General features: G+C 34.0%; 6 protein-coding genes across 10 annotated transcripts; all 6 read right to left on the bottom strand.

Annotated features, from left to right (window-relative positions):
• LOC112770570 (F-box/kelch-repeat protein At3g23880-like) lies at positions 1-1212 on the bottom strand. Its single transcript, XM_025814909.1, has one exon. It carries the CDS (start codon positions 1210-1212, stop codon positions 1-3), a length of 1212 nt encoding a protein of 403 aa, XP_025670694.1.
• A 1243-nt stretch (positions 1213-2455) lies between these two features.
• LOC112771562 (cysteine--tRNA ligase, chloroplastic/mitochondrial-like) lies at positions 2456-6931 on the bottom strand. Of its 5 annotated transcripts, XM_072224537.1 has the most exons (10): positions 6372-6765; positions 6203-6266; positions 5715-5776; positions 5302-5494; positions 4860-5030; positions 4450-4731; positions 4162-4287; positions 3773-3976; positions 3251-3352; positions 2456-2929 (listed from the first exon to the last, which is right to left on the bottom strand). In XM_072224537.1, exons 4-10 carry the CDS (start codon positions 5383-5385, stop codon positions 2693-2695), a joined length of 1206 nt encoding a protein of 401 aa, XP_072080638.1. In that variant the 5' UTR covers positions 5386-5494; positions 5715-5776; positions 6203-6266; positions 6372-6765; the 3' UTR covers positions 2456-2692. The 5 variants fall into 5 exon arrangements, with proteins under 5 accessions (XP_072080638.1, XP_025672122.1, XP_025672124.1 ...); XM_025816337.3 differs by lacking the exon at positions 5715-5776 and having other exon boundaries at positions 5302-5463; positions 6372-6931; XM_025816339.3 differs by lacking the exon at positions 5715-5776 and having other exon boundaries at positions 6372-6923.
• Positions 6932-7787: 856 nt separating this feature from the next.
• LOC112772465 (ER membrane protein complex subunit 7 homolog) lies at positions 7788-9314 on the bottom strand. The gene is made up of 5 exons (XM_025817416.3): positions 9160-9314; positions 8908-8971; positions 8696-8812; positions 8481-8589; positions 7788-8261 (listed from the first exon to the last, which is right to left on the bottom strand). Exons 1-5 carry the CDS (start codon positions 9291-9293, stop codon positions 8167-8169), a joined length of 519 nt encoding a protein of 172 aa, XP_025673201.1. The 5' UTR covers positions 9294-9314; the 3' UTR covers positions 7788-8166.
• Positions 9315-15325: 6011 nt separating this feature from the next.
• On the bottom strand, positions 15326-19688 carry LOC112772046 (oligopeptide transporter 4-like). The gene is made up of 6 exons (XM_025816933.3): positions 19203-19688; positions 18006-18103; positions 17247-17810; positions 16893-17145; positions 16034-16216; positions 15326-15940 (listed from the first exon to the last, which is right to left on the bottom strand). The coding sequence occupies exons 1-6, from the start codon at positions 19677-19679 to the stop codon at positions 15326-15328; spliced, it is 2190 nt and encodes a 729-aa protein (XP_025672718.3). The 5' UTR covers positions 19680-19688.
• Positions 19689-23185: 3497 nt separating this feature from the next.
• On the bottom strand, positions 23186-24367 carry LOC112770569 (F-box/kelch-repeat protein At3g23880-like). The gene has a single exon (XM_025814908.1). It carries the CDS (start codon positions 24365-24367, stop codon positions 23186-23188), a length of 1182 nt encoding a protein of 393 aa, XP_025670693.1.
• A 2134-nt stretch (positions 24368-26501) lies between these two features.
• Positions 26502-27713, bottom strand: LOC112770568 (F-box/kelch-repeat protein At3g23880-like). The gene has a single exon (XM_025814907.1). The coding sequence runs from the start codon at positions 27711-27713 to the stop codon at positions 26502-26504; it is 1212 nt and encodes a 403-aa protein (XP_025670692.1).
• Between the last annotated feature and the right edge of the window lie 65 nt (positions 27714-27778).

The following is a 27778-nucleotide window of genomic DNA, read 5'->3' as shown; positions in this document are numbered from 1 at the left end:
TCATGTAATATTGCTCTGATCAATAGTTCTAAGACTACAATAATGTGACGGCGAGACCAAGCTCTCATGGCAAAGGAATGAAGATGTCCAATAATACCCGTCAGGCACATGATAAACTAGTTGGTTTTGACGTAAATTGTCCACAAACAATCTGCCATCCGATCCATTTAGCGCTAAAAGATTATGATCTTCTGGGATATACATATACAAGGGTGCTATCAAAACATCTGGGAAGATTCCAACATCGAATGCTGGGATTGGGATTGCGAACAATTTAGTCCAAGACTCTTCAGCTCCATACTCCTTCATTATCCAGACACTGTAAATAATTGGCGTATCCGGAGTGTGAAAACAATAAGAAAGACAGTTATTGTGGACTTGCAATTGAGGCGCTTGGGTGCAGTGAGAGCGCCTTCCAATAATAGGCAGACACATTCGACCAAACGACTCCGTTTCCAGATCGAAGGTAAGAACGAACCACTCAAATTCATCATTATCTATAGCACTAGTAATAGTAGGATCATACACAATCCAATTCAGAGTGCCGCTCACAAATATTCCATCTGCTGAGCTAACTAGACCGTACGGAAATACGGGATGATCAACAGTTTTCCAACAAGGATTTGCACCAAAAGTGAAAACTATAGCTCCAGATCTCACTTGGGAATCAGTTATAAGAGATGAGTAACAACAACCCATAACGAACTTGTACTGGTCATGTAGGGTATCATAGCCAAAGCCACAAAAAACACGTTCTCCGCACTCCTCGGAGCACTCGAATGGAATGGATGGGGATACCGAACGGGTAATGGGATTTAACAAAGTCAGAGTTTCAAAGGGAAAAAAACCTTCAGTCAGGCAGAGCAATCCGTTGCAAGATCCCCTGATGAATTTCCCGTCAGCTGGATACGACACGAATGTCGTTGGCTGATGCCGGCGATAAAGAATAAGAGATTGTGATGAAGAGCAATGCATGATGTCGTCCGTCAGTATCCATTCCTTCCAACATAGCAATGGCGGCGGCAGCTGAGTTAGGGTTGAGCGTTGAAGGTGGAGCATGGCGAATTCAGGGCTGGAGATTAGAGAGTTCCATGAACGGCATATGATCCTCAGTTGTAGGAGAAGCCTCACTGGAACCCTCAGCAAGATTTCGCTGATCAGATCTACTGGAAGACTATCTTCATATTCAAGGCGTTTCTTTCTCGTAGTCATAACACAATTATGGTTTACGTCTTTCAAGAAGCTGAGCTGAAGTATATATGCGCTTGTTTGGATAAATTATTAAGAAAGATTGTTTTTTAGTTATCTTATTTTTTTAAAAGATTTTATAAAAAAATAAAAATAATTTTATATTTAAATTTTTCATACAAAGAGAATTTTTTATTTATTAATTATGTTTGGATATAATTAAATAAAAATATTATTTATTTATTTATTACATAAAAATATTTTTTTTAAAAAAATAAAAAAAATATAAATTATAATTTTTCAAAAAAATTATTTTTTTATTTTTTTAGTATTTTTATTTTTATTATTAAAAATTTACCAAATACATTAAAAAATAAAATAAAAGTTATTAAAAAAGATATTTTTTTATCAATTTAATGATGTCCTGCAATTTCTTAAATAAGTATAAAGAGACTATGTCATTTGAGGTATAACTCATTGGCATATTTTAAATGCTTTATATAATTAAAAAACGTTAAAATAGTTAAAAATTTATTTATATTTTAATATCAATAAAATATTAAAATATCATCACAATTTATTTAAAAGTATTTTATATTTTATATATAATGTGTTCCCGTGTCTTATAAGAATTTAAAATTTATGTGTCTACCATGTTTCGTGTTATGTCGATCCTTTTCCCACTATAAATATTCGATCACATAATAAAAACCAAAGAAAAGAGGTCTTTTGGAGGAAAAAACATGGCAATTTTTTTTTTGTTGAATAGAGAATATTTTTTTTTTATTTCAAGCCTTGGACTGAAAAATCAGGTAAAATAAGAATGACATGTTCAATCTCAAATCCATTTGAATGTAGTCAATAACAGTGGAGTCACCAATTAATGTGTATTTGAATTGTTAATCGACTATATGTTTTTAAGCGATTCTAAATGTCTTTAGAAAGATCAAAAGTGATTAATGCTGTAATTATACATACTTGTAAAGAACTTAAACGTTGTAATTATACATATTTTGGGATTTATGATTTACACTTCATCTACCTCCTTTCAACATTTATAATATTAACTAAATATTTTATAATTTTTTATTGTTGGAATATTGGATTGTATTAGATTTAGAAATCCATACGATAGATTATGATTGTTGGAAGTCAAACGTATTAAGTTGTTTGAAATTATGGACAAAATAAATTGGAACAAACCAAAATTAATTAAATTGTTTTTAAGTTGAAAGAAGTTTATCCTTAAAAAGTTCGTCATCACCAATTTGGTCCAAAACAAAACTTCATCAATATGGTGACATAAAAGTAACCAATTTGTAATTCACATTTGTAATGCCTTACAAAAAATTCAAGCAAAGAATGAAAGGTCGCTTGTACCCATAATGAACAGTATTAACAGTAAAACACTGGTCCTAAATAATTCAATACACCAAAATCTTGCTCTCCATTTTCTTGTCTTTGGAGATGTAAGCATATCCTTTTTTGACACCACACCAGTTCCTTATGGTGCATTGTTTTGTTGCTCTTGTAGATGAAGAGGAATGGTAGGCCTCCAAGTTGTGCCATTAGGACTGTCCATGAGAGTAATCCCAACAACAGCCAAATCCTTTCTTATTGCGTCCGATTTGGCGTACTCCTTTTGTATTCTGGCAGCGGCCCGTTCTTCGATTTTCTGCAAGATTTCATCTTCTGTCAAGTTCGCACGTTTCAAAGCTTTTTCTCTAAGCTGCTGCAGAACCTGTAGATATTGATACAAGTTGTAACTCAGAAACACAAACTCCACCCTTCAGCACCAGTACGTTCACCATTTGATATGGAGAGGGAAATGTTATTTGAATTGCTAGTTCTTGTTCACCATTAGATTCTGATGCAGATATGGGAATTTATGGAAATTGGGAGGGTGAAAAATGACTGAGCGAACTAAGATGTGGAGAAAATTTAAATACACATAAACTAAGGATTCGTACCCCCAACAAAACATGGTCAGGCATGATATCTCAAATGTAAAACATTATTAGACGACAATGACAGAAACCAACCACTTCAAGTGCATTCATACCTTAGAATAACTTGTAGGCAAAAGTCCTAAAATAGTCAGGACATTCCTGATGCTCTTCTCCAAAGCTGCAAGTGATTCTATTCGGAACTGTCGTTTTTTACCCTGCACCAAGGATTATGAAAATGGATAATCATAAGCAGCATTTATGTGATATCTTGTAGTATTTATTTTCATAAGCATTCATATGAAATCATCCACAAGCTTTAATAAAGTGGCATTCTTTAGCACTGATTTTCTCTAACAAAAGACCTGAGACAACCACTTCAGAATATTTGCATCAAAACCAGTAAGAGGTCAACATAAAGCCCTTTTCAACCTTTTTCTAGGATTAGGTCATTGTGATTATATAACGAGTTCCAAAATTAAAATATAAATCAGATTGAATCCAGATGCATTATTATATAATAACCAAAGATGAAGTTCAATACATCAAACATTTAAAAAAGACATCTATTGCAGCAAAAAATAAATAAATAAATAAATAATCATAATTTCTAAGACACACGCAAGAAAATACCATACCTGACGAGTATGCAGCAAATCATTGATTGATTTTAATGGATCAGCCAGTCCAGACAATACAACCGGGGTGTGTAGATCATCAGACATTGAGGTTACAAAAACATTATGGAAGTTATCAATAATGTTTGCAGTATCTGGTGGGATGGAATCCTTCCTAACTGTCTGATCATGTTGATTCAGAAAGCTTTCACATTCATGCAATGTCTGCAAATACATCGACGTTTCAAGATAGCAACACAACAAATACAATGAAACAATAAAAGAAGCAAGCCCAATTAAGATCCTTCAGAGGCAAATGCATAGAAGATGAACCATGCAAGATACGCGGATTCACAAATTTAGACACTGAGTGGAGAGAAGAGGTAATTTTTAGCCTAAGAAAGTGGTACCTCGTATATATAAAAAATACGGTCTGAAGCACTTTCAAGCTGTATGATAGAGTAGTTAATTGGAGATCGATAATGCGCACCCATCAAAAAATATCTCAAAGCCAGAGGATGATAAATGTCTACAACCTGATAACCAAGAATGTTTATGGTATATAAGGGTTTAAACATTAGACTGGTAATTTGGTACTAGAAAATGGTAAGTCCTTGGTAAAAGATATTAGACGTTAGTCTGTTTAAAGATTACATCATACTTAAGCAGGTTCAGTATGAACCATAGTAAGGTGTCACCTGCCGTATTGTGAAAAAGTTTCCCAGAGATTTAGACATCTTCTCAGAGTCAACAGTGACAAATCCATTGTGTACCCATAGGCTTATATCGCTTTTATTACATGCAGCACAACTCTGAGCTATTTCATTTTCATGGTGGGGAAACACAAGGTCAACCCCTCCACCATGGATGTCAAAAGAGTAACCAAGATAAGTTGCACTCATAGCACTACATTCAATGTGCCAACCAGGTCTTCCAGGACCCCAGGGACTCTCCCAAAATGGCTCTCCTGACTTTGCAGACTGCAGAATGGTATTGAATATCCACAATAAAAAAGTTTCAAGGTATAGATCCATCAGATTTCGATAAATAATGATGAAAACTATTTAATCAATCAGCATTATTATTATTATTTGTCACCAATATATACCTTCCAGAGAGCAAAATCAGCAGGATGTTTCTTCCTTGAATCAACGGCTACCCTCTCACCAGCTCGATTGTCTTCTAGATCTCGACCAGATAATTTTCCATATTCAGGAAACTTTTCTACACTATAGTAAACATCCCCATCAACAATGTAGGCATAACCATTATTAAGTATCTGTCCACAAGCATATTAACTGATCAACAATTTTCGAACAACTGACAGCATCATATTTCATATTTCTTAAACAGACTAAGAAACAAGAAACTGGTATTAATATACTACAAAGAGAAGCATTTCATATACAAATAGCCTTAGAAGCATTTCATATACAAATAGCCTATCAATATAAGCCTTTTCATAAACACAACATGAAACAATAGCCCAGAATTTGACAATCTTCCCATGTTTCATTTGAATGACAGAGAAAAATGGAAAGCAACGATACCTTCTCAATCATATCAATGATTTGGGGCATGTGCTCTGAGACTTTTGGTTCCACAGAAGGAGTCAGACAATTAAGCGTTATCATGTCTTGGCAGAACTCTTCACAGTAGCGTTGACTTAAACTGATTGGATCTTCGCCTAATTCATTTGCTCTAGCAATGATCTACAGAATTTGAAAATTCCAGACTCAGATCCTGTCATACCAATTAAAAGCAGTGGGTACTTTGCATAACAAAAGAATATAATCAAAATCCAATCACTACTATTTCTTAAGGTCTAAATGATAAAAACAGAATACTACTTGAATGGCCAACATTACAGACAAGCAAGGTCATCGAACCTAATCATAAATTAGAATCTTAAACATAAAATGATTGCAGAAAGAATAAAGCTGTTCACACAGACAGAACTTACATCACATATTCCATCAGAACCTCATTTCTCTCCTCTACTTATCGCAAAGTGACACCAAATGCCTAGTTCAAAAAACAGAATCTTGAAAATAATTTTCTTACTTAAATGATTTTGCTATTATTAATGTTGTTTCCAACAAGTGATAAATCTAAGTACTCAAAGCACAGTCATAGTGAGGTAGTTAAAATTAAAAACAGGAGTAGAGTCATAATCTGAAATTTAATATTTAATATTTACTAAGCATCTGTTTGTTTGGGGAATAAAAGACAGCATTTTTAGAAGCAAACACAAGTAAGAAAAGAAATCAAAAGAATTGGATAAAATTGTGTAGAATAGCAAACACAACCAAACGAGTTTTTCTTATCTGCTGTCTGTGTTCCTTTCTCAGTATCTAAACAGAATCAAAGAAAACTATTATATATACCAAATTTTATACAACCAACTATGGCAATTCAAATAAAAGAGAAAAAGGAACTAGTTTCTCTCACCTTGTCATCTACGTCAGTGAAATTGCGAACATAAGACACTTCGTATCCCAAATGCTTAAGGTACCTGCCTAATTGCAAAACCAACCACACAAATTCAAACCAATTACTATCAAAACAAGGATTATCATGTTAGGGATTTAGTGATTGAGAGAAAGAAAGAGAGAAGAACCTGAAAAGAAGGTCGAAGTTGACGTAGACGCGAGCATGGCCAATATGGCTGAGATCATAAGCGGTTACACCGCATACGTACATTCCAACCTTGGATTCCACTTTCGGTCTCAAAAGCTCTCTCTTCTTGCTCATCGTGTTGTGCAGCCACACCTCGGGAGATGGACCCTTCAGATTCTGGCCCTCCGATTTGGATGCGAAAGTGCTGTTCGCCGTCAACGGCTGAGATTGTCCCACAGAGCTGCTGAAGCAGGAGAAAGAAGAAGAGGAAGGAAGCTGCTTCTTGTTGTTAATGCTGCGGAAGAGAATGGGTCGAGTGGAGTGTGGAATCGAAGAGAAGAAGAAGAAGGGTTTGTAGAATTTGAGAAGAGATAGTGTTCCCATTTTTTTGGCCCTCACAAGTTCACTTCACGCAATGATTAATGAGGATTGAGAAACACTGAGTCAGCGAGTTCACTCGGTTTATTCATCAGAGAAAGTGTGAACTGAAAACTGATAAGTGATAAACTGAAATTCTAGTTCTGAGTCCACTTAAGAGTAATGGTTAAATCAGTGAATGGCATACTCCTTTTCGGATTAACACATTATCCTTTGTTTCAGTTTTTCTTTTTTACAGCAAAAAAATATTTTAGGTTTTTATTTAAAGATATTTAAATAGATTTGATAAAATAATTAAATTTTTTAAAAGTTAGTTCTCAATTTTTTTCAAAAAATTTAAATAAAAAGCTTTTTGGGAAAATATCAATTCCTAACTTTAAAATTCTATCAAAAAATAGAATTGTTGAATCATTTTTTAAAAATAGAAATACATAACTCAACTCTAAAATTTGACGATTTTACATCAAATAACTTTTTCAGTTTTTTCCCTCTTTGTTGTGAATGAAAAACCTTTTTTAAAAAATAGTAAAATAGATCTAAAAATTTGTTTCAATTTTTGTTTTGATTTTTTACATAGACCTTTTAAATAGTTATTAAACATTTCCACAAAAATTTGAATCAAATGCCAAGATGTTTTCCAAATACAAAATTATTTACTACTTATTAAATATATATATATATATATATATATATATATATATATTGTTATTTTTATCCCATTTAAATTTTTTAAAATTATTTTTCTCAATTATATAAACAAGTTTTCCAGTATCATTTTAATAATTTAGCCTAAATACTAAGTATGAAGCACCAGAAGTTTAAGAACACTCCAAATTCCGAAATTTAAGGGCAAAGCATACCAATCTAGAACTCGATAACATGCGAGTATGTATAACATTAACAATTTAACATCATGCTTTGCATAGCAAAAATGCTCGAGTGTCATCATGTTATGTGGTCCAAAGTTTTAACAAAACTGAACTTAGTAGAATTTGTTTCTCCTACCTATAGTAATCAATAAGCCAATAAGGTGCTAAGCTTGAAGAGCAAGACAACTAACTCCACTCATCCACTATGCAGCAAAAAGAGATCACAATTCAATTCTTTTCTCGTGCAAAAGAATGACTAGAAGAATATTATACAAGTTTCTACTTTCAAACCAAAAAGTTCCTATCCATATGAGTGCATGTTTGTAAGGTGAGCATTATAATTGATGTCCTACACTGAGTGTTTAAATTAAATCAAACATTCTAACATCTTATCAGGAATTTTTCCAAATTCAACTATTCCAGAATATAAATACCAAAGATATTTTTCTTAGCATCCATAACAAACTTTGGCAATCATAGTATGCCACAAATCTTGAGCTCCTGTTCAGTTCAATCACCTTGCTCACTTGTTCCTTATTGCTGATACACCTAATTGCTTCTTGCAGCACCAGGTAACATGCTTGCCAAAGATGGAACTCCTTGATTTCTCATTTCTTCTTGTGCACGTCTCATTTCTTCTGGATCTGTTCCCATCACAACATAATGGAGCCATCAGCATAAATTATGCAAAGTGTGGCGTAATATACTAATATGCTGCTTTATAGTCTATACACTGAGAAACAACTACCATTTGGCAGAGATAAACAACGATAATTCGAAAAAAAAGATAAACCAAGGAAATGCAAAAAAGATAAACCACCACAGAAATGAAAAAAGTTCAGAGAAAAACTTAAGAGGCATACCCATGTTCTCCATTAATTTGGGCATGAGGAAGACAACAATGAGCATAAATCCCACCATCAGACCCATTGGACTTTTCACAATGGACATAATAGAGAATGGTTCCCTAATCTGTAACAAAACAAGATAACAATACGAAGACATTCATATGACTATTTGAAAGGAATGAAGAAGGAAAGATGGGAACATGTCTAAATAGTTTGTAGACTTAAACAACCTCATAATATTGTTCCTCCTTCAATGGCTCTAATACAAACTCAGTGAGCCCCCTCCTACTTTCCGTCAATGCTGCCTGTATTTTGCCGGGGTTTCTGGCGCTGACATCAACTCGTACCTTTACAAATAAACAACAATTATTGATAACTAAGCATATCTAGAATAAAATGTGGGAAAAAAATTTAACATGAAATTTTCAGATTGAGTATCCACCGGCGAGAAGAAATAGCCCATTGCAGCCACTTCAATTAGATGAGTCCCTGCAGGGACGTTGTGGCTTAAAGCAAACATGTTAAGGAACTAGTTTGTTGCTCAACAACGAAATACTATCATTAACTATAACCTTGCGAAAGCAATATCAGGACAGCAAAGAGAGATCAAATTAAACATAACATGAAGTATTGCAATAGCAGTTATCATGCAAATTGAAATGAGTTTAAAATGAAGATGTAAATTAAAGGATACAATGAGAAATATCCATCAGGCCTCAAAAAAGTAACTCTCTGACCACCATTGAGTATGACTTTGACATTCGACACTTTTCCGGGAATTATATAGTCTTTTGTTCCTAAATCTGCAAACAAATTTATGCACACCATTAACAAGAAATGGATGCAAGGAATGGATGCACACAAAGGATTATAAATAAGCCACAATGAAGTCTTGGCACACAATGAACTCTCACTCCTATGTGTGCTTCAATGTTAAGGTGCCCATTTCTTTTGAACCAGATCCCACTTCCTGGAGTTCCTTTCAAGTACCTGACTATTCTCATGACAGCTTCCATACTATTCTCCTGTGGTTGGTGCATAAATTGGCTAACTACCCTACTGCATAGGCTATATATCTGGTCGGGTGTGTGACAAGTAGATTAGTTTGTCAACCAAGCGTTGGTATCGCTCCTTATCTGTCAGTTTAGAGTCTTCCTCTAGTCTCAAGCTATGATTAACTTGCATAGGAGTGTCTGCAGGTTTACAGTCAACCATTTCTGTCTCTGCAAGGAGGTCTAGGATGTATTTCCTCTGAGAGATAAATATTTTTTTATTGGAGCGTAGAACCTCTATTCCCAAGAAGTACTTTAATCCACCCAAGTCCTTCATTTCAAATTCTGTGAAGAAATTCCTCCTTAGCCTTGCAATTTCTTCATTGTCACTCCCTGTTATGATCATATCATCCACATAAATTATTAGGCATGTTATTAAATTCCCTCTCCTTTTCAGGAATAAGGTGTGATCTGAGTTACTCTGCTTGTACCCGTATTCTTTCATGGCAACCGTGAACCTTCCAAACCAAGCCCGCGGTGATTGTTTCAAGCTATAGAGAGCCTTCTTCAATCTACACACTTCATTCTTCTCAAATCCTTCAGAGAATCCTGGTGGAGCTTTCATATATACCTCTTCTTTCAACTCTCCATGAAGGAAAGCATTTTTTACATCAAATTGGTGGAGAGGCCAAATTTTCATTTGCGGCTACTGAGAAGAGGACTCTGATGGTATCAATTTTTGCTACTGGTGAGAAGGTTTCTGAATAATCAATGCCATAAGTTTGTGTGTACCTTTTGGCGACCAGCCTTGTCTTGTAACGTTCTACAGTGCCATCTATCTTGTATTTAATGATGAATACCCATCGACACCAAATTGGTTTCTTCCCGGCCGGTAGAATACATTTTTCCCAGGTTTTGTTCTTCTCCAGGACTTCCATTTCTGTCTTCATAGCTTCTTGCCATTCAGTCCTTTTACTTGCTTCTTGGACCGTTCTGGGGATGTCTTCAGTTAGGAGGGTGCTAGAAAAGGCCTTTGCAACCTCTGTCACTCCTTCTCTGGTTGTCTTTATCGAGTACTTTGAGTTGCGGGAGACATGTTCTGGAGAGTATCGGTTGGGTGGAACACCTATGTTTCTTCTTGGAGGAAGTGTAAAGGGTTCTCGTTCTGATTCTTCAAGTTCCAGAGCTATACTGTCATTGTTAGCAGCTTCATTAAAAGTATGGAGTAAATTATCAGAGTGGGATTCACTTACCTCTTGTATAACATTCTCAGAAGGAGTTTCACTGGTTGTGTGTATTGAGTGGTTTTCTTCATTGAGTAAGGTATGCTCGGTGGCTCCATCTACTCGCTCTGTTTGAACAGTTTCAAGGCAACAAAGGTTATCTGGCCAACTTGGCGATCCACTAAATTCTTCCCCCTGAACACCATGTTGGCGATGGTAGTAAAATTCAGACTCTAAGAAATCACAATCTATTATTACATGAATGCGACGAGTGACAGGATTATAGCATCGATACCCCTTTTGGTGTGTAGCATACCCAACAAAGACACACTTTTTTGCACAAGGTTCGAGTTTATTTCTATTTGTTTTCGGGATATGGACAAACACAGAGCACCCAAAAACTCAAGGTGGCAAGGTAAGAATGGGGAGAATCTTAGTCTGAGTGGCCAAGATTTGGAGGGGTGTTTTGTTGCCGAGGGCTTGAGTGGGTAGGCGATTGAGAAGGTAGGCTGAGGTTGCAACAGCTTCAGGCCAAAAAGAACTTGACATATGTGCATCAAAAAGCATGGCTCGAGTCATCTCAAGAATTTTACGATTTTTTCTCTCAGCGATACCATTTTGTTAGGGGGTGTTTAGACAGAATGTTTGGTGGATAAGCCCATTCTTTTGGAAGAAGTCTTTCATTGATTGATATATGAATTCCCCATCATTATCTGACCGGAGTATTTGAATTTTTTCATTGAATTGGGTATGAATTATTTGGTAAAAATCAAAGAACCGATCAGGAACTTTAGATTTATGTTTCACACAATATATCTAAGTCATGCGAGAAAAATCATTCACAAATAACACAAAATATTGAAAGGAATTATTTTGGGACTTCGGTGCGGGACTCCACACATCAGAATAGATAAGAAAAAAAAAATTGACTCTTGTATTGCTTGGAGAAAAAGTAACTCTATGATTTTTTGCACGAATACAAGTCTCACATTTAATGATTTCAGTGTTTTTCAAAAAAAGACTAGGAAATAAAATCTTAAGGTACCCAAATGAGGGGTGTCCCAAACGTCTGTGCTATAACCAAAGTTGCCTGATAACTGTTCCATGAGCAAGTATGGCATGTCCCTGGTGTGCTACCTCATCAACGTAGTAAAGCCCATCTCGCTCAGTACCATGCCCAATTATCACCTTCATAAGAATGTCATGCAAAAGGCAAAAATTGAAATACATGAGTACCACACAATTTAACTCCTTGGTTACTTGGCTAACAGATAACAGTTTAGAAGACAAATCAGGAACATAGAGACATTTTTCCAATTTTAAATTTTTTGAAAAAACAATAGAGCCTCCCCCTTTAACTTCAATTAAATCACCACTAGCAGTCTCAATGTGGGCCTTTGAGGGCTTGGTCAAGCTATCAAAATCCTCGAGTTCATAGGTCATGGTGTCAGTGACCCCACAATCGAAGATCTACTCTTTTGATTTTTTTATAGGACCTTGGTTATGGGCCCATTCCCAGCAATTAAACCAAGGCCATTATATGACCCATCTTGGTAGAGCCTGTTACCGCCCTCTTTTTCTCTCTTACCTTGTTGCGTTGCGGCCACCGAAGCCTTACCGTGTTGTGTCCTACGGTTTTCTCCTTCTTCTTCTCCGGTGCCACTGCTGCTGGTAACCTCCAGGATGCCTACGGCGGTGGCGCCTCTCTCTTGACCGGACTTGTTCTTTGATTTCTTGTGATTATCCTCCCACCATTCTAGATATCCTATGATTCTGAAGCATGTTTCCTTGGTGTGTTTGTTCATTCCGCAGTGAGTACAGTAAAGATGGCTTTTGTCTTCTCTCTCTTTCCCCCGCGATGATGACCACCGTCCAATAGTGTCTGAGCGACCACGCCCTTGACTGCCTTGATTGGTTCTATTTTTCGCAGCGAGGCCTGTCCCGATCTCTCCTTGTGATGCTTCTCCTACGTCATCGGTGGTAAGCTTCAGAATTTGAAGTCAGGCCGCCTCCCTCCGGATAGTGGCGTAGGCAGATTTTACTGAAGGAGTAGGTTCTTGTTTTAATAGATCTCTTCTAACAGTGTCAAATTTGTCATCTACACCAGTTAGAAATTGGTATAGTCTCTGTTCCTGTTTTAACCGATTGAAAGTCGTAATATCTTCTGGACATTTCATGGGATTTGGTTGTTTTCTTTCTATTGCCATCTAAATGGCTTGTAGTTTGTTCCAGAAATCCTCTAGGGTACCTTGTCCTTGTTTTCGCGTGTTTGCTTGTCGATGCAGGTCGTATATTTGTATTGGATCCGTCCCGCTTCCGTATGTGGTTGCCAAGCCATCCCACAAAGCTTTTGCCGTTGGAAATTGAGAGACATTATTCATTAGGCTTGCTTCGATGTTCAGGATGATCCAAGTAAAAATGGTTTGGTCTCCTTGCTCCGATTGTTCATATGTCGGTTCTGTTTCTGCTGGTGCTGGGGGTATCCCTGTCAGGTGAGCCTTCTTTCCTCTCCCACCGATTGCTTTTCTCATTAGGGTTACCCACAGAAAATAATTATCCCCATTCAATTGGAAACCAATTGATAGACTGTCAGAGTTGGTTTGTGAAGATTGCATTCCAAGATTGCTCCACAGCAGCTTTGCGATCTGCAGCGTCAGCTCATCGGGTTTGTTTGAATTATTACCCGTATTAACACTGGTACCTTCGTCAGATGTTGACATTTTTTTTTGACTAATTTGACTGAGAGAGTATAGAAACGATAATCCAATTCTGAGTTTCCAGCACCTAACATCGCTCTGATACCATCTTACGATGGTATCGAGGGTTTAAGGGAAAAAGAAAGAATAATTAAGAGGTAGGAAGAATAAGAGGAGATTGAAAAATGTTATTTTCTTTCTAATTCATTTTTGATTTACAACAATTCTTCTAATTTATAGATAGCTAGGGATCTATTTATGAAAATATTCTAAATTGATAACACTGATTTCTTAATATTTTTTGTGATCCTAAAATATCTCCCTGATTTGATTCAATCTTCTAACTGTAAGGTGGAAGAGTGGTTTAATATTTTTTAAATAGAATAAAAAAATTTATTTAAATATCTCTTAAAAAAAAGTGTCATTTTCTCTAAACATAAAAAAATGCTAGAAAGATAATAATATAAAATTAGTTTATTTAATTTAATATTTATAATTTTATATATGTTACATCTATAATTATATGTCTATTATATTTGAAATTATTTATTTATTTTAGTAATAATTAATAAATACAAAATAAAAAATTAAACTATTTTACAATGATTTTTATTAATTTTCAATTTTTTTTTTAAAATGAAGAGTAATATTAACAACAATCCTTGCTTCATTCGTAATGGTGAAGTATTTGCCAATAAGTTATAGCTCAAATGACATAATCTTCCTACACTCATCTAAGAGGACGTGGGTTCGAGTTTTTCTATCTTTGGTTAAAAAAAAATAATGACAAAGTATTTATTCTTCTTTTCTTTTTGCTTTTTCTTTCGGTTCAAGAAATTTAAATTAGAAGCATATGAAATTTGATATCTTACTGCAGTTTATTTCAATGTTCACTGTAAAGAATTTCTTGTTGCCACTGAGTTTTTATGTTAAAATTCTTATTGTTTTTGTTTTATGGTGTTTGGGTAGGTGAGAACTCAAACATAAGTGATGAAATTGGCGGTCTCCTTAGTTTGAAATGTGCTGCTGATGGTTTGAGGTGAGGTCATTCATCAAGAAAAGTGTTGCTGCTGATTGAAGGACAGAAGGTGTTAAAGAAGTTTAAGATTCAGGTTTTGAAAAGATAACCATATCTATTGAGTTTGATATTTGGTGTTTGCTATGTTGCCTAAAAAATATTGCCTAATTACTAAAATAGGTAAAATAATCAATTCTAAATTTAAAAGTATAAAAATTAAAAATTTTTAAATATTTTAAAGTTATTATAAAAAGTAATTTAGGCAAAAGTTAAGTACCAAACAAAAGACACCGTAAAAATGGCCTTGATATTTATAGTGCATCTACTATTGTTTCTTCCATCACCAGTTGTTGCTACCTCTACAACTTTTATTTTAAGTTTTTGGCTTTACTGCAGCCAAGTCTGTGATTAAAAGTATTTAGAGAAGTATGTAATCTTATCTTTTCTCCTTTAAGTTCTGCCAATCTTTTCTCCCTTCCATGTGTACTAATTTTTGTTTCAAGAATATTGGATTCTTTGCTCAATTCCTCCACTTATTAGTTATTAGTATATGGTTGTTTTCTGGCCAAATTAAACTTCCCTGGCATTACTTTCTGTGGTTTCTGTCTCTTGTGTTATGTTTGATTACCAATATCATATTCTTTTAATTTTATAAATTCATATTTTGTAAAATATAAAGAAACACTTATTGGTAAACCTTGCAGTAAAAGTTTTACCATATGCAAATCATCACTTAATTTTTATTGAAACTTATATTTTTATTTGAAAGTTTACATGAAAATGAAGTTGCCGACCACACAAAAATTTAACATTTCCAGTATCTGACAGGATTGAACCAGCCCACATAGCAGTACAGAATTTACTTGGAATTTGAATTGAGCATCACCTTTTCTCTTTTGTAGAAAATTAAATGCTATACTTACAATGCTAATCAGTGTACAGGGCAACCCTCCACCACTATGCCCTTAGCTGTTGGGCAAGTTGCCAGTGGACAATGCTCACCCTGTGTTCCCCACCATGAAATACTCTTGTTCTCCAGGCCTAATGCAAAGTAAAGAAGCACAGCCATGAAGGCAACTCCAGCATCAAGTGCTGCTGACAGGACATAGTTGTATCTCTGCCACCATTTCTTTCTATAGCGGAAGATGAAGTAGTTGAAGATTGTTCCAATAACAATCCAGGAATTGAAGTTCACTGCTGTTGCGGGTGGCATCACCGCAGTTGATCCCAAGAGGACTGGAAGGTTAATCAAGGGAATCCATGAATACTTGGGGAACACCTTATACAATAGCCAAAGAATTATAGGGCCCATTGCACCTCCAAAGAAAAACCAATTCAGTGCATGGTAGTCTGATTTGGAACCAAAGATCTTCTTAGGTCCAACTAAACCCCAGATAACCGATGCATCGAAGAAAACACGGTCACCAGGACATGTCCATGGACTGCCGAGGGGAAGCTTTTCAGGATGACATATACCGTCCACTGAAGTCAGTAACCACCATGCTACACCAATGTTGATGGTTCCAGCAAGAATTGTACCAATGAACTATGTACATACACATGTTTTGACAAGTGAATTGCATTAGTTACTATAGAACAAAATGCTGAGGAACTAACCGAATTGAAGGTGAAGGAATACCTGAACTAAGAACATTGATCTTGGAGGGATTTTCATGTAGTGGCCAAGCTTGAAATCAGCAAGGAAAGAGACAGCCTGAGCCATGCTAATATAACCGTAGGTTTTGAAACACACATTTGCTATTGGTCTTCCAGTGTAAATAAGTCCAAATATATACTCAGTAATAATATTCAACCCTGGTGTCTGTGTAGAGAGAGAAAGAGCATGTAAGAATAATTTAAGAGAAAAAATTTAGGACATCAGCATTTTTATTAATATTCAGTGTGCTTAACTAGTAAAAGAAAAGTGAGTAATTTTACATCATTAAATATAATTTTATACTATTTAAAATATTAATGATAGTTATAAATCACAAAATCTACTGATTCTTAACACTTCTTTAATTAAGATCTTTAACAAGTTTTGGATAAAGTAAAGAAGTAGAATTTATTTATGATATCTAAATAGGCCAAATTACATATAAAGGAATATAAAGGGAGGTGCATCTTCTTTTCTATCCACATTGTATTTGGATTAGTAAGAGCTATTTGAACTAATTCATGAGCTATTCTATTATCATTTCTTTTTATATGAGAGTACTTTACTAATCTAAGACTATTAGCTAAACTTAAACAATTACTAATAAATGAACCAAAATAAATTTTATGAACTTTTTTTTTAAGGCTTAGAAACGACTTTAACATTCTCACTCTCAATTATTACATCAAAAAAGCAACATTCACAGACTTTTTCTAAATTCATAAGGCATGCAAGTGCTTCAGATTCATGAAATTGAATGGATAAAAAAGCTTTGCATGTGGATGCCATCAAAGATCTTTAACAAGTTTGTCCTTGCATAAAAAGCATGAAAATAGATTACCTGGTTTGTGGTGGCAGTTATGATGCTGATTGGGAGAGTAAAAATAAAGGCCAAGGCAGAAGCAAATACAAGTCCCCACCAGGGCATCTGAACCTGTTCTTTCCCTAAGATGCATAGTAAGAGAGAAGCCAGAAGCGTCACAGCCAGCAACACATAGAACCACCATGAAGGTATGTCTTTGTATCTTTTCATCAGTCTTGTGTGGATATCTTCTTTACCCTTGGAAGAAGCACGATATTGCTCCATAATCTCACTAACGGAAAGAGCAGTGCAACATATATAATATATATGATGTGAAATTTATAACACATGATAGATAATTAGCAACTAAGACACATATGTGTATGTATGTACCTTCCATAGAAGCAAACGACATGAGTAAGGGTGGCGGCTATAGTAGCAAATCCAAATCCATAAGTAAGAGAAAAAAAGACACTTAATTGAATAGGACCTTGCTTGTAATACTTTTCATAATCGATCTGAAACTTGTCATTGACAATGGCACGTATGTCATATTCTTGGCCTTGAGTGGTGAACAAGTCAGAGGAGAAGATGGGGAAGTTGTGTGCATTGTAGACATTGAAGGCCCAGTAAGCAATAGGGATGACACCGTAGACAATGAGCGAATAGCCGATGAAGACGTTGACAATGGCGAAGAAGGGAGAGATGAGAGGACTGTACAAGAAGGAGGCGATGACAGTCCAGTCAAGAGTAAAGACTCCAAGTCCTAAGCCATTCATCCCTGAGCCAATCTGCTGGGCGGTGATCGACTTGGGAAATGCCCAGCACATCCATGAAATGCTTGAGAGTGTGGAGAACAGGTAGCCGGGGACAATGTACCATGCAAAGCTGCACACCATTGCTATAAAGAAGAACTTTGCCCGTGAAACTCTGCGATCGTCTTTCTCATGCAAAGCTCTGCACATGCATGCGTTACATCAATTACATTATGTATGCATAGCAATCAATTAGAGAAGCTATAGATATAGAAAAATTAGTTTTTTTCATTTTAAAAATTTTTAATAAATAAAAAATAAAAAAATTTATGTATTTTTATTTTAATTAATTATTATTAATATTAAATTAATAAAAAAATAATTTAGATAACAATACCGGAAAAGAGAAACCTGGACGAGGGTACTAGGCCACCACATTTGAGCGGGCTCTACCACGTATTTCCTTAGCAACCCTGCCCAGCCATATCCTAACACCTGCACCATTGGAGACTTATTTTAATTTGTTATCTCTCTTAAATTTATTATCACAATTCACAAAAAACTAATTTTTCTATAAGAAAACATATAAATATATCCGGATTGAACTAGGAAACAAATTTGTATTTATGTGCTGATCGCGAAGCATGCCAGTAAGCGTCTTCCTTGTCTAGTGCATTGTTAAGTTTATACTAAAAATATATAAAATAATAGAAATGATTACATATATTATTTTGTGTATTTTTTTTAGTATTTAAAGTGCTTATAAGAAGTAAGAATAAATTAAAAATTTATTTTTATACCATATAAAATATGTACAAAAATATATAAATATTATATCGTGGACACCAAATTATCTATCCATTTATTTAATAAAAACTCAAATGCAATTATTTTATATAAAATTAAGACACCTACTTAAATGAAGATATTAAAAATATTTTTTTATAAAGAGTTTTGTATTAAAAATATATTTTATTTGTTTAGTTACACTTAAAAAAATAATATTTTTAATTTTTTATAGTATATCACATTCAATTCTACAATTCATTATCTAATAGTAAAAAAGATATATTTTTATATGAAGAGAATTATAAAATCTTTATAACAGTATGCACCTAAAATTAATAGGTGAAACCTGTTAAATGATATATAGCACTTTGAGTCTCCACTATTATATTTACCTTAGCTTGAACGCCAAATTGCAAAAACCCATGCTTTGGTATCTCAAATCAATTATTTTTTATTTTTTTTGTTTTGTTTCTGTGAGATAATGACAATAACTAATCTACTGTAAATGTGAACTTCATTTATAGATTTATTGTTATTGGTTAATAAATTATTGCATGCGCAGAATTTAAATCTCAACGCTTAAATAATTAACTATTAAACAACCTAAATTAGTTTGGAATACTCGAAATTAAAAAGGCCATGCATGCAAAAAGAAAGCTGCAAACATTACATTTCGAGTTCTAACAACTATGTCATTAACATAAATAAAAAATAAATGAAAGATTGTTGTAACTTGTCAGAAACCAAAAAGCAAATGAAAAGTGTAATAGAATAATATAGAGTAGTAAGATGGTGGTGGTGGTGCCTGAGTGGAGATGATGAGAAGCCATGAAGCAAAGAAGGAGATCTTCCTTTCATAAAATACTTTGATGATGGTGACAATTGCGACGGCATAGGGTGAGCCGGAGCCGAAGGCGCTACCAGCGTTGGCAAAGATGGTAATGAGGACATGCTCCTTCATGTTGAACGGTCCAGGGTTGAAGGAGAACTTCCAGGAGCCAATGCCGAACTCGGTGGTGGGGAGAACCGCGGCCATGAATTGACCGATGGGGAGGGTGGCTACCTGGATGGTGATCTGCGATATGATGAGTGGCTCCGTCCGGTAAGAAAAGAACTGGTTGAGGAATGATAGGAGGCAGCAAGAAAAGAGGCCAAGGAACCACATTCGGAATGTCCAAACTGGTTGGCTTGGGTCATCACTGTTGCTAACTGTCAGTCTCACTTGCTCAATTGGTGACACCTCTTCTCCTCCTTCTTCCTCCTTTCCATTCTCTTTCTCCATAACTGTTGACATTTCTTCCTCTGCATTCTCCATATTCTCTTATGCTATTTATATTTTAAAAATTATTCTTATTCCAGATTTTTTTATTTGACGGCAATAAAACTTGAAGCGTTGTTCAAAGATTCCTGATGACGATGAGTTTGAGACTGATACTTAGCTTTTGCTATTGTTTCCTCCGCCCCCTCATATGTTGCCAATTTCCAGCTTTCTAACCATTAACATTAGGCTACTCTTTCTAATCAAATAAGCCATATCATCCAATCGCTCTCAGTTATCAACTTTAATTTCACGTGAAGTCGACCATAAGTCCGTACCTGAGTTTTCACTTTATTTAATATATATATTTTTAGTTGTGGCCGCAATAATATTATTCCATCTTTTTTGTGAGCTAGATGAAACGAAAACACGGGATGATGAACCGTTTTCCAACTAGGATTTGCATCAAAAGTGAAAACTATAGCTCCAGGAGGTCTCAGCGTAAAACAACCCATAACAAACTTATACTTTTCATGTACGGTATCATAGCCAAAGCCATAATATACTCCACGTTTTACTATGAAATCGTTGAAAAGGCCATTTGAATGGAACGGATGGCGATACCGAACGGGTACTGGGATTGAACAATGTCAGAGTTTCAAAGGGAAAACCTTCAGTTTGATGATGCGACTTCGGTCAATCGAAAAGGGCGTGAATAGTGTAATTGGCTGAAGCTGGTGATAAAGAACAGAAGGTTGTGAACGCATGATGGCGTCCCTTCCCCGATTCCAGCACACCAGTGCGGTGGCTGAGTTAGGGTTGAGCTTCGAAGGTGGTGCATGGCGAATTCATGGCTAAAGATAGATGAGGGAGTTCCATGAACAGCACATGCTCCTCAGTTGTAGGAGGACCACCCTCACTGAAAGCCTCTACAAGATTTCTCTAATCACCTCTTCTGGAGGTTCATCTTCGTACTCATGACGTTTCATTCTCGTCATTGGAGAATTAGGGTTTCTGTTTTCCATTCTCATGATTTGCATAGGGGTTTCTGTTTCTTCGAGAACCTAATTTGGCCTGCATATATACACCAAAATCAGCCACTAATATATTAAGGGAAAGTTTACGGGACCAGCAGATTTATTAAAATTTGGCCAGCATTTAGCCAACAAAAGGAAAATGAGTGATTCTCCACCATTAGATGAAATCTCACACCATTAAATATACTATTGATGGCTAAGTGATGGCTATAACTCACAAAATCTGCTGCCCCTAGCACTTCTCATATATTAAATATGGAAAAAGTTTAGTAACAAAAATTTTTCAGCCATAATTAGTCAAAACTTTCCATAATTCACTTCATTTATATCATTTAATATCAGTTTTATTTTTTATTCCACTCTCTTATCATTCTACCTATCACCGTTCTTATCAAATCTACTTATTAATGATATTAATTATAAAATCATATCCCTTGTTATTAGGCATTATTATAATCAATACTTAATATTCCTTTTCATAATTTGATTTTTATATATAAAAATACAATAAAAATTAATAATAATTATATTTAAGAACGGTAATTATAATATCAATTACATTAAATAATTGCAATTAATTCTTTGTCCGTTATGGTATTTATCATCAATTATTGGAGATATGAAACATGAAACCTATCCTAATATATACTTTATGATAATTCAATCATATTCATTCAAAAATTACAAGAATAACACCATTGTAAGTACAATAGTGTATAAGCCAAGAAATTTTACAAGAAATTATTTTTAACTAGTTTTGATGAGGTATGGTAATAAACCGATTTTTTTTTTTTATGTGTATTTATAATTATATTGTACTGCTATATTCATACACATAACATTCATACGTTTGTATACATAACATCCATAATTACATACAACTAACATCTAAAAATTAAATTCATGTTTATTAGATATTACAACCATACACGCATCATTTTTTAGTTATTGCATAAGTAACTATTAAGTTAACACAAATATTTTTAAATTTTATCATAATTGAATTTAAAAAAATGTCAAATTCTTAAATTAATTTATTCAATTGATAAATTTACTCATAACATCCATAAATTTATCCACATAACATCTATAATTTCATATTAATAACATCCATAATTTATACTCATAATATTCATAATCTCATACTTATGATGTCTATAATTAATAAATTTTTATAATTAATATTATCAAATTTTAAACTATACGTCTTATTATATTCTTCAAATTATCTCATATGTGTACTAGTAGGTCGTGATTTTAATTATTTTAATATTTTTTTAATATTCATATGTATGCTTATTATTTATTGATTTTAATATGACGAGTTAATAATTATTTTTAAAAAAATATTTTTAAATTTTTGTTTATATTTTATATTTTATTTTTTATTTTTTAATAGTCTATATGTAAAATATAAGTTGTATAGTAGAAGTTGTTAAAATTTTTTAATTATTTAACTTTCATAATTTTTGCAGAGAATTATTGCATTTAACGGATAATAATGTGATTGAGAGATGTTAGAGATTTGATTTGAGAAAAACTGAAATTGATTTTGGAGTTCATTAATGACTCCAAATATGCAGCAAAATGATAGGTGATAAGGAGGATAAGTGATAAGGAAGTGTATCTCACTTGCTTATCAAGAGAATGGAAATTTTTACATGATATTTCTATATTGTAATTATTTTTTGGCTACCTAGCATTAAATATATGTTAAAATATAAATATACATTGAAAATAAATTAAACTACACATGTATTTATACATAAATATATTAATGGCTGATTTTAGCGGTTGATTTTAATGTACTAATAACATTTTTGATATATATATAATTCTCATGATACTTCATTTCAAGAGTGTATGTATATAGAAAAAAATATAAAAAGTAATTTTTAGTTGGTCAATATTAGTCAACTTAAAAAATTTAGATTATATAATTTAGAAAGTAGAGTTTAGAATTTATGATTTAAAATCTAAAATTTAAAATAAATAAAATAATTTAAAATAAATAACTAATACTTGCTAAAAAAACTAATCAATGTTGCTCACCCAAATCATTTAAATATATGACCGTTGATTAATTCATTTTTTTTATGGATAAAAACTTAGGTGAAGTCGACTTCACGTGAAGTTGATACCTGAGAGCCGTTAATTAAATTAGTCAAATCATTTAACCTGAGAGCCGTTAATTAAATTAGTCAAATCATTTAACGGCTTTCAGTATAACTTCAGGTGAAACTGTACCTGAATTTTCACCTTTTTTATGTATAAATATATATACCATAAAATGAATATTGCAATTTATTTGTTTAGTTATTCCAGCAAGATTATTAGAATATCAAAGAAATTTCCAAAAATAGTAAATTACAATTCAACCATAACTAATATAAGAGAATATTAGAATAGACTTTTGCATTAATTTATAAAAAAATATTAAAAGATTAAATATTAATTAAAAATAATATATTTTGTTCATCATCTAATATTATTCTAATCAATAGTTTTAAGACCACAATAATGTGAAGGTGAGACCAAGCTCTCATGGCAAAGGAAGAAAGACATCCGATAAGGAAAATAGCCGTAAAGATAAAGTAGTGTGTTTTGACGTAAATTATACACAAATAAACTGTCATTAGATTTATCCAGTGCCAAAAGATTATGATCTTCTGAGACATACAGGGGTGCTACCGAAACATATGGTGAGATTAAAGTAGTAAATGGGATTGCCAACCATTTAATCCAAGACTCTTTAACTCCATGCTCCTTCATTATCCAGAATGTGCAAAACAGTGTACACGTTGTGTAAACAGAATAACAAAGACAGTTATTGTGGAGTGACAACTGAGGCACTTGGGTGTAGTCAGAGCACCTTGAAACAATAGGCAGACACATTCGACCAAACGACTCTGTTTTCAAGTCGAAAGTAAGAACGAACCACTCAGTTTTATAATTTCTAGTACTAGTAGAATCATACACAAGCCAATTCAGAGTGCCGCTCACAAATATTCCATATCCGTTGTCAGCTACGTGATACGGAAACACGGGATGATCAACAGTTTTCCAACAAGGATTTGCACCAAAAGTGAAAACTACAGCTCCAGATCTCACTTTGGAATCAGTTATAAGAGACGAGGCACCACAACCCATAACAAACTTGTACTGGTCATGTAGAATATCATAGCCAAAGCCACCATAAACAAAATTTCCGCACTCGTGGGAGCACCCGAATGGAACGGATGGGGATACCGAACGGATACTGGGATTGAAAAGAGTAAGAGTTTTATAGGGAAAACCTTGAGACAGACAGAGCAATCCGTTGCAAGATCCCCTGATGAATTTTCCGGGAGCTGGATACGACACGAATGTTGTCTGCTGGCGATAAAGAATAAGAGATTGTGAAGAGCAATGCATGATGTCATCTTTCCGTCCTGATCCCTCCTCCCAACACAGCAATGGCGGCCGCTGAGTTAGGGTTGAGTGTTGAACGTGGATCATGGCGAATTCATGGCTGCAGATTAGGGAGTTCCATGAACGGCACACGCTCCTCAGTCGTAGGAGGACCCTCACTGAAAGCCTCAACAAGATTTCCCTGATCACCTCTTCTGGAAGTTCATCTTCGTACTCATGACGTTTCATTCTCATCATTGGAGAATTAGGGTGTCTGTTTCCCATTCTCATCAGTGGACATAGGGTTTCTGTTTCTTCGAGAAACTAATTTTGCGTGCATATATATATATGGTTCTCTGGGCTCTGGGCTCTTTGATGGCCCGTTAGTGAAGCGAACTAAGAAAGTCTCAACTAAAAAGGGAATGAATTATAGAAAAAAATAATAATTTGACTGAGAAGGTTAGGTAGAGGCAATTTGCATGAATTGCTGCTATTTCCTTCAAATTCTAATATGGATTAATGGTTTTAGGTTCCGCCATGGCATAGTTAACTCAAAGAATTGTATGTATTGGGATACATTCCGGTGTTGGAGAGGGTGCATCCCTTCCCTAAAGCCAAACTTATGAGCAGCTAAACTAATAATTTCTCTCTTATATTTAGATTCAGCATTCCTACATATTCAAATTTTTTTAACAATAAAATTCTATTAAATTAGTTTAAATTCAACAAAAATTAATTCTATTAATAAAACTATGTCTGCTTAAAATTTTATTAAATTAGTCTAAACTTAACAAAAATTTGTTTTATTAAAGAAAACGACTTAGACATACTTAAAATTAATTTCATTAATGAGAGAGAGCATATTAGATATACTTTAACTCTCCAGTCTCCACTAATACGCTTTAATATAAATACCTATTTTTTTGCGGTGTTTCGTCTTCATCCTCGTTTGTTCGCGTTTTTTATAAACATGATTTGGAGACTTAAAATATCTAGAGTTGTTATGAGACTTAAACTAATCATGAGTTATGAGTCACCTTTAGAGTTTGTTAACCTTGGCTTTCTGCCCTTCTATTTCAATTAGTAGTTACTGTAAAAATCCCATTCTTAATCTTAAATATGTATGCTTATTTTTCCTTTCAGTACAAGGGTGTTTCTTATTGGGGCTAATTTTTTTTATATTGATTAAATATATATATAATATATTATTATTGGAAGATTAGGTATTTTTTTTTATATAGTGTTTTTTTTATTGGTATTTGTTTAAATCGGAGGGTCCGATTTGTTTAAAAAAAAATAAACTTTGAAGAAAAAAATAAACTACAAATCAGAGAGTTCGAGTTATATTTTTTATTTTTTTTTATTTTTAAAAATAAAAATCGAACTATCAGATTTCAACTTTAAAAATTTTTTATTTTCGAAAACACAAATCAGACCGTCTGATTTGTGATTGTTTGTTTGAAAAATAAAACAAATCAGAGACACCAATTTATCTTAATCATAGTAAGGTAAAGCACCTCTCTTCTCACACCATTTTGAGATACACTCTTCTCTCACACACGAAAAAGAATTCGGGCCCTTCTTAGACTTTCTCATCACTATTACACTCCTAAATGTGCTCTGTCAACTGCAACGGTCTATAAGACACCCTTATGATCTACCTATTGATTTAGAAGGTATATTTAGTATTTTAAATATTAATTAAATCAAAAATATTATTTGTATACTAAAATCAACTACTACAATTAGTTATTATGTATTCATATATAAATATATGTATTATTTAACTCTTTTAATATGTATCTTATATTACAATATACATTTTATATTAGTACTTAATTTTAGTATACATCTAATATGATTATAACTAAATATTGACTAAGTGTTCATTTAAGTACTATTAAGTTGATAGAATTTTTTTATTTTTTAATATATTTAACAAATTTTTAATAATAAAAATAGATATACTAGTAAAATAAAAAATATTATTTGAAAACTATAATTTATATTTTTTTAAAAAAAATTTTAAAATATATTTTTCACTTAATAAATAAAAAATATTCAAACATAAAATTAATTTTATTTTATAAAAAAATAAAAAAAGCCCTTAAAAATTCATTTAAACATACCCTAAAAATAATAAATTTTAGCAAAAGTATAGAGTATTAATATACTATTTGTCAATTTGTTACCAATAATAATTAATTATTATATTTTAAACACATATATAAAAAGATACATCCAGGAGATATATCTATAAAGATACTTTCATTAAATACAGTCATAAAAAAGACACTTTTATTAGACACATTTATAAAGATATTTTCATTAAACATAACTTATAAATAAAAGTTGGCAGAAATTGGTAGAATCTTGTTGACATTGTTGGTAACATAGCGGAATTGTTTTATTTTATTCATCATGTAATATTGCTCTGATCAATAGTTCTAAGACTACAATAATGTGACGGCGAGACCAAGCTCTCATGGCAAAGGAATGAAGATGTCCAATAATACCCGTCAGGCACATGATAAACTAGTTGGTTTTGACGTAAATTGTCCACAAACAATCTGCCATCCGATCCATTTAGCGCTAAAAGATTATGATCTTCTGGGATATACATATACAAGGGTGCTATCAAAACATCTGGGAAGATTCCAACATCGAATGCTGGGATTGGGATTGCGAACAATTTAGTCCAAGACTCTTCAGCTCCATACTCCTTCATTATCCAGACACTGTAAATAATTGGCGTATCCGGAGTGTGAAAACAATAAGAAAGACAGTTATTGTGGACTTGCAATTGAGGCGCTTGGGTGCAGTGAGAGCGCCTTCCAATAATAGGCAGACACATTCGACCAAACGACTCCGTTTCCAGATCGAAGGTAAGAACGAACCACTCAAATTCATCATTATCTATAGCACTAGTAATAGTAGGATCATACACAATCCAATTCAGAGTGCCGCTCACAAATATTCCATCTGCTGAGCTAACTAGACCGTACGGAAATACGGGATGATCAACAGTTTTCCAACAAGGATTTGCACCAAAAGTGAAAACTATAGCTCCAGATCTCACTTGGGAATCAGTTATAAGAGATGAGTAACAACAACCCATAACGAACTTGTACTGGTCATGTAGGGTATCATAGCCAAAGCCACAAAAAACACGTTCTCCGCACTCCTCGGAGCACTCGAATGGAATGGATGGGGATACCGAACGGGTAATGGGATTTAACAAAGTCAGAGTTTCAAAGGGAAAAAAACCTTCAGTCAGGCAGAGCAATCCGTTGCAAGATCCCCTGATGAATTTCCCGTCAGCTGGATACGACACGAATGTCGTTGGCTGATGCCGGCGATAAAGAATAAGAGATTGTGATGAAGAGCAATGCATGATGTCGTCCGTCAGTATCCATTCCTTCCAACATAGCAATGGCGGCGGCAGCTGAGTTAGGGTTGAGCGTTGAAGGTGGAGCATGGCGAATTCAGGGCTGGAGATTAGAGAGTTCCATGAACGGCATATGATCCTCAGTTGTAGGAGAAGCCTCACTGGAACCCTCAGCAAGATTTCGCTGATCAGATCTACTGGAAGACTATCTTCATATTCAAGGCGTTTCTTTCTCGTAGTCATAACACAATTATGGTTTACGTCTTTCAAGAAGCTGAGCTGAAGTATATATGCGCTTGTTTGGATAA

Source organism: Arachis hypogaea, chromosome 18, assembly GCF_003086295.3.
Source record: "Arachis hypogaea cultivar Tifrunner chromosome 18, arahy.Tifrunner.gnm2.J5K5, whole genome shotgun sequence".
NCBI lineage: Eukaryota > Viridiplantae > Streptophyta > Magnoliopsida > Fabales > Fabaceae > Arachis > Arachis hypogaea.
This window is presented reverse-complemented; position numbering and strand designations above follow the sequence as displayed.

What these genes read in the sequence shown, in the direction of transcription:
- LOC112771562 (XM_025816337.3), bottom strand. Translation starts at nt 6,754, where the DNA reads ATGGGAACACTATCTCTTCTCAAATTCTACAAACCCTTCTTCTTCTTC. An exon ending in TCACTGACGTAGATGACAAG is followed by an intron (nt 5,464 to 6,202) that starts GTGAGAGAAACT and finishes CAAATTCTGTAG; the next exon opens with ATCATTGCTAGAGCAAATGA. An exon ending in ATTTGCTGCATACTCGTCAG is followed by an intron (nt 3,353 to 3,772) that starts GTATGGTATTTT and finishes TCCTTGGTGCAG; the next exon opens with GGTAAAAAACGACAGTTCCG.
- LOC112772465 (XM_025817416.3), bottom strand. Translation starts at nt 9,293, where the DNA reads ATGGTGTGCATAAATTTGTTTGCAGATTTAGGAACAAAAGACTATATA. An exon ending in TGGGCTATTTCTTCTCGCCG is followed by an intron (nt 8,813 to 8,907) that starts GTGGATACTCAA and finishes TTATTTGTAAAG; the next exon opens with GTACGAGTTGATGTCAGCGC. An exon ending in CAAATTAATGGAGAACATGG is followed by an intron (nt 8,262 to 8,480) that starts GTATGCCTCTTA and finishes TGATGGGAACAG; the next exon opens with ATCCAGAAGAAATGAGACGT.
- LOC112770570 (XM_025814909.1), bottom strand. Translation starts at nt 1,212, where the DNA reads ATGACTACGAGAAAGAAACGCCTTGAATATGAAGATAGTCTTCCAGTA.
- LOC112770568 (XM_025814907.1), bottom strand. Translation starts at nt 27,713, where the DNA reads ATGACTACGAGAAAGAAACGCCTTGAATATGAAGATAGTCTTCCAGTA.
- LOC112770569 (XM_025814908.1), bottom strand. Translation starts at nt 24,367, where the DNA reads ATGGGAAACAGACACCCTAATTCTCCAATGATGAGAATGAAACGTCAT.
- LOC112772046 (XM_025816933.3), bottom strand. Translation starts at nt 19,679, where the DNA reads ATGGAGAAAGAGAATGGAAAGGAGGAAGAAGGAGGAGAAGAGGTGTCA. An exon ending in GTCGTTTGCTTCTATGGAAG is followed by an intron (nt 17,146 to 17,246) that starts GTACATACATAC and finishes TCTTTCCGTTAG; the next exon opens with TGAGATTATGGAGCAATATC. An exon ending in TAACTGCCACCACAAACCAG is followed by an intron (nt 16,217 to 16,892) that starts GTAATCTATTTT and finishes CTCTCTACACAG; the next exon opens with ACACCAGGGTTGAATATTAT.